The sequence below is a fragment of the Halyomorpha halys genome, unplaced genomic scaffold, assembly GCF_000696795.3.
Source record: "Halyomorpha halys isolate HHAL.00 unplaced genomic scaffold, Hhal_1.1 Scaffold398.1, whole genome shotgun sequence".
NCBI classification, from domain to species: Eukaryota; Metazoa; Arthropoda; class Insecta; order Hemiptera; family Pentatomidae; genus Halyomorpha; species Halyomorpha halys.
This window is the reverse complement of record NW_027109697.1, coordinates 344,046-350,226: the sequence shown is the minus strand read 5'-3', so window position 1 is coordinate 350,226 and position 6,181 is coordinate 344,046. Positions and strand designations below refer to the sequence as shown.

General features: G+C 29.7%; 1 protein-coding gene across 1 annotated transcript in view; it reads right to left on the bottom strand.

Annotated features, from left to right (window-relative positions):
* The window catches only part of rudimentary (carbamoyl-phosphate synthetase 2, aspartate transcarbamylase, and dihydroorotase rudimentary), a 52,265-nt gene extending 46,556 nt beyond the window's left edge, over positions 1–5,709 (bottom strand). Inside the window, exons 1-4 of the mRNA XM_014422985.3 lie at positions 5,494–5,709; positions 5,283–5,421; positions 1,309–1,582; positions 908–1,227 (exon numbers count right to left, since the gene is read on the bottom strand). Coding sequence (XP_014278471.1) covers positions 908–1,227; positions 1,309–1,582; positions 5,283–5,421; positions 5,494–5,593 — 833 coding nt within the window. The 5' untranslated portion in view covers positions 5,594–5,709. The remainder of the gene's footprint in view (positions 1–907; positions 1,228–1,308; positions 1,583–5,282; positions 5,422–5,493) is intronic.
* Between the last annotated feature and the right edge of the window lie 472 nt (positions 5,710–6,181).

The window sequence follows — 6,181 nt, the reverse complement described above, 5'->3', positions numbered from 1 at the left end:
GACCAAGAAAAAAAAAACGATATTCATTTGTTTTATTTTATTAGCAGTGTCACTCACTAAATCAAGACCTCAAGTGCATATAGTCTTTTCCCAGAAGCCAACATAGTGTGAAACTACTAGAGAAAATAATTTTATATAAATTTTTTTCACAAATATTAAATACATAATAAAAACTGTTAAATCCATAAATGCAAAGGAAATCATTTTAATAACATAAACAGACAGTGAACTTTTTTTTTTAATTACAATAATCAAATAGTGAAATAAAAATTGAATGATCAATATTTTAAGTTAATTTAATTTACTTGTGAAGTGGAACATAAATTATGAATAATTACTAGAAGGAGCCATCCCAACCAATTGTTGAACTACAATCGAGACTTTACCACTAAGTATTTAATAACAATTATAAATTAATTAATTAATAAATTAATTAAAACTAAGTTTAAATCATATTTTAGTTAATTCTGGATATTGCCTTTCTAGTATAAATTACAAATGCTTTCTCATATATTCAGATAATCTGAACTTTTCTGAAAATAATTTTAAATATATATAATTTTCAATTTAATTTTGTATTAATACTAAATAAAATTTTGTAGTCAAGATGTTTATAATATAATGTTTCCATGTCAACCAAATAAAAACAAAGTAAGCAGCATGGTAACAAGAAACACTAAATAATCAAAACAAAAAAAATTTTTTTTAAAAATCTACTTTGAACCAAAGACAATTTTGGATAATAGAGTTCAATTATATTGAATAAATAACAACAGCATTAGGAATTGATAAGCCATAGAAAACCTTGAGCCTATTTTTTAATAGAATATGAAGTATGTAAATAAAGAAATTTTTTCAATTCAATAAATATATAATAATCAATAAAATAGTATAACATAGTAGATACCTCATCTTAAATGTTTTTGCTCCTGCAGCAATAGCTAATACTTGGTGGCCCATGCAAATACCAAAGATTGGTTTACCAAATCTAATTCCCTGCTTGACCTTGTCTATTGTATCAGAAAGGAAAAATGGGTCTCCAGGTCCATTGCTAATGAACAGCCCATCGTAATTGTCATCTTTTAATTCATCACACCATCGGACCAACTCAACCGTAACTCCTCTCTTCAGAAGACATCTTATTTGATTATTTTTTATGCCACAATCAATAGCACGAATCTTGAGGCCAATATCATAGCCAGGAAGAGGCTTGTACGTTACTTCTTCCTAAAAATAAGTTAATAAAATATAATATAAAATAATCTATGCCAAAATGTGGTTTAACATTTAATGAAAAGATATAATTACCAGGATTGACACCTCGGAAACAACATTATGAATATAAGGATCAGAAAACCTGGGCTTTTTGGGGGGTACTATACCATAAAATATCTTTCCCAACATTGATCCACGTTCTCTCAGTTTCTTGGTAAGTTCTCTTGTATCAATTCCAGAGATACCAGGTTTGTTATTCTCTGTCATCCAATCTGATAGAGTTTTAGACATTTGCCAGTGACTTGGTTTATCACAAACCTCACCAACAATAAGCCCAGCAAGCCATAACTTTCTTGATTCAAAGAACCTACAAAATAAACAGAAAATGAAAGGTTAAAATTAATATTTCAATTTTAATTTTGCTTAAAACTAACTGATCAATGGATTTCCATTGAAAACAGAATACTTAAAAATGTCTCTGTGAAAAATGAGAACCACTGACCTATATGAAGCAATGCATGCTTCCTTATAAAAACCAACACAATTGAATCAATACAAGTTGAACGTGATCAGATACAAAACTACAGCAATAACAGCACATTTTTTTAGTTACTATGAACTACAAGGAAAAACAAGAAAATCTAAATTATAAGAAAGAAAATTATTAGATGGAAGTAGAAAATATTTGGACGAACTAATTACCAAAGAAAAAAGTTTTTAAAATTAACTTAGCAACCATTTCTTCTTTTATAACTACATGAATTTATATTCCTAGTTTTTTCCTAGTTTTTTTTTAGTTTCCTAAGTTTTTTTTTCTCATTTTTTATTTACATCTGCACCTGTCAAATAGAACATTGAAAATGAGCAAAGTTACATTGATTAAACAAATTGCATGTAAGGTGCAAGGAAGAACAGCACCCAACGGTACCACTTCTCTGGCTTTTCTTACATCCTCATGTTAGCAGGTCCACATCCATGTTACATTCTTTTTTAGTTTCCTCCTTGTATTCTCAAGCATGAGAGACGAGGCCATTTGCCCTATAAGTGTGTTTTGGTGTCCCAGTAATTTTTCATGAAAACGTTTGTTGTAAGTTTATATTTATTCAGTGACCGTTGAAATTTTTATGGGTTGTTATTGATGCATAATGGTGTTTTGTTGATATGTGATAGTGCTTTAAATTGGAAAGGTAATTTTTTTTATTAGAGTTTGTTTAGCTATCCTATAAATTTTAAAATTCCTACATGAATACTTTTTTCATTTCTTTAATTAGATAGTATGTTCACCATAGAAATTTATGTCTGTTCACTTCCAGACCATTTAAGCCAAATTTATTGAGTTATTATATGGTCATTATTGGATATGTAAATAGTATGTTTATTATTTTACAATGTGGAGAAAAACTTAAGAATTTAATAAAAAGCCTTTTTTTTTTTCCTCAATTCTCCATGCCATTTAAGATCCTATAAACAGCTCTAATAGGAGATAAAAGGTTTATATATATTATAATTGTTATACTGGGTATGGCAAACTACAAACACATAACCATACACAAATACCTATGGCTGTACTGGGCAGTTGTGGCTGTACTAAGTACCTTTACTTTTATTCTGTTAAAGGCCAATTGGGTTAAAACCAAAATATGAAAGAGAAAAAGAAGGGAAGGAAAAAGGGGGAAAGATGGAAAAGGAGGGGGGAAAAAATCATGAAAAAGAAGAAAAGAAAAGGGTAAAAAAAAACAACAGAAAAAAAGGTCATGTTTTAAAGTTATACAATACTAATGTTAGTAATTATTATTGTATACTTTTATAGCCCTGTTTGTTGTTAGATTAAAAATATTGTCTGATTAGACTAAAATAAGTATGCTGTGTAACTAGCAACCCAATGAAGTTGGGCAGCACAAATTTATATTTATATATAGTTTTTCCTCCTAAATGTATATATATATTAGTTAAATAATTAGTAACTACTACATTTTATTAAAATAAATAGGCTAACTAAGAACTTTTGGCTATTTTAAAATGGCCGCCAATTTCTATTCAGTACTTACTACTTAAAAAGTTGGCGACACCTATTAGCAAAAGGTTGAACTAAAGCAGTACCAAGCAAAGCTCATAGGTAGCGCTACTTCCGACATCATGCAGAAGTTATCATTTAGGCGGCAATTTATACTTTTGAAGACCACTATGAGTGGTCTTATGAGTATTTGAAACAATTTAAAAGTGAATACTCTTGTTAGGAGATAAATTTGGCGGTTGGGCGTGATTTTGAAAAATCACCTCCTTTTACAACCGTTGTTTTAAAAACAGTTCTTACAAAGTAATGATCCATCATGGGTTGTAGCAATTCAGATTATTATTACCATTTAAAACTAATAAACAAATTTTTCTTTTGCAGATAATACCTTCATCTACTGATAAAAGTTATTATAAATAGGAAATAAAACTTTGCATAATAATAATGCATGATGAGTATATAGAAATAATTTATTATGATGGGTTTTTCAGTGCAATTATGATCAATAAACAATATCTCCATAATAAAGCTGTACACGTATGTAAATAAGCTAAAACCAATACTTTATTTAGAGAAATTAAGTAACTTGATCTTTAATATTTATCAGTTATACATTTAAAGATAGTAGTTTACTACAGTCACTCCAATATGGAAGCAGGTAATAACTCACTAATCCACAAAGAAAAAATGTTCAACAATTGTCTATAATAACCTGAACTCAGCAGAAAATGATTGTTAAGGGGGAGGATAATTTAAACCTTTTGAGTGAGTTAGCGGAGTTAGCATTAGCTAGTTAGTGGAAGTCAACATTTACAATATAAATTGCAGGAATAATAATAATAATGTAGGTTATAATTTATGATACAACATAAGGCTCATTGCACAGAAATGACACTTTCCTACAGCAACCGATTCTAATTCAACATACTACTGTATTGTAGACGTATCATAAAAAAAACATTGAGGTATTCAGTCATAAAACACGGTTACTGAAAAAAATGATAACATTCACAGTGTTAAATAGTTGTTAATTAAAATGGCTTACTTTCAATCAGCAGTGGCTATGAATTCAAACCAAATTTATTCCTCTAAAAATACAAATTTCTTTAAATTCTTTTTAAAAAATCCATGAAATTAGTCGTAAATAATGTCCTAAAGACAAAAACTTCAGTCCACAATAACTGTCAGATTCCATGTTTTACGTCCTAGTGCCTCAATTTTAAAAATCAGTGTAACTAAGTACATGATTGAAGTAAGAACGAAATGTTACTATTTTGGAAGTGTCACATAAATAAAGAAACGATTAACTTTAACTACAGAAAATAAAAAGTTCAGCACACCATGGACTTGAGAAAGTTTACTTCCACATTATAAATGGATAGGTATCAGAACAAAATGTTGATAAGTTAATAGGATATTCCTATTAAAGAAATTAAACTTTGGAACTACTGTTACGACTGTGAAAAATTAAGTGAAATTATCAACTCACATTTTCATTGAAGCTATGTAATAACTACTTGAATGCCACTGTCTTTAACCAAGTGAGCCAATCAAGAAATATTAAACATTTACAAGATGTGCTTTTCCAGATTTTTAGACAGCGAAATAATGAATTACTTCTTAAAAGTTTATTTATTTATTATCAGTTTCTATCAACATCAATGATATCAATATTTCTTGAAGTAATCACACTTCTTAGTTTATCCTTGTTTCATTTTTAGTTATAGATCACAGGAGTAAAAGGGCCAATAGAGTAAAGATAACAATGTTCAGGGAAACTACTGGAAGAACTTTTTCTCACTATATAAAGAATGTTAAAACTTCTAAATGAACATAGCACAATTTTGAACACTTATACCTAAATAAACTTATAACAGTTTGTAGTATCAGTTGATAAAATGGCCAAAATTGATCTATTAGTAATGTTATCGATTAAAAGAGAGTCTGATGCTATTAGACTTTGTGTAAAGTGACAGTGCCTACTATAATGTATAACACTGTAACTATATTCAGTCAAGCTAATTCCCTATCAATCATACTTCCAAATACTTACTTGGATAAGCCGAAACAATCTTTCTCATCAGATGGAACTCCATAATTACCAATAAGGGGGTAAGTTAACACAAGTATCTGCCTTCGGTAAGAAGGATCTGTCAAGGATTCCGGATAGCCAACCATTCCAGTTTGAAAAACTAGATAAAAACACATCAAGTTAGACAATTATATGTTAAAACATCACTAAACTTGATTTATTACACACATACCGACTTCCCCATCAACAGATCTCCTAGCACCGAACATATTACCGGTGAAGACAGATCCATCTTCTAGTAAGAGACTACAGGGCTCAGATTTCAAAGACATGTCCTCAATTGACAAGTATAACTTCACCGAAGAGCCCACGTGTTAGACTGGAGGTTCTCGCGACGATGCTCCTACAACGTTGCCGAACCTACTACTGACAATCCATCCCCGGCGAACGAGTTCCCCCACACGCATATGCATTTCTGTCTTCCCAAGTGTGTCATTCATCTTAATTTAATCAAGATCTACGTTTATGTTATGTGCATAAAAATGACATCTTATGAAGACTTATCATCCCAAAGATAAACAGTCATAAGATAATGTAAAATTTCGATTTCACATAACAAAATGCAAATTAAACAAACAATACAAATTAAAACAATCATGACTACCGAAGATTTGTGATTATTTCAAAGTAACCAATTTAAAAGATTGTAAAACAAACAACATGAAATTGCCATTTTTTAGGTAACATAGTTCCAAGCTAACCAACTTTAGTTTATAAAGTTTAACTTTTTTTAAAACGTTTTATTTCCTTCTTATCTACACGTTTGTCACTTGCCGCAAATCCAAGACTTGTACAAATGTTTGATAAATAAAGGAAGCAATAAGCCGGTATACATACTCTTGTTACTGCTACATAACTTA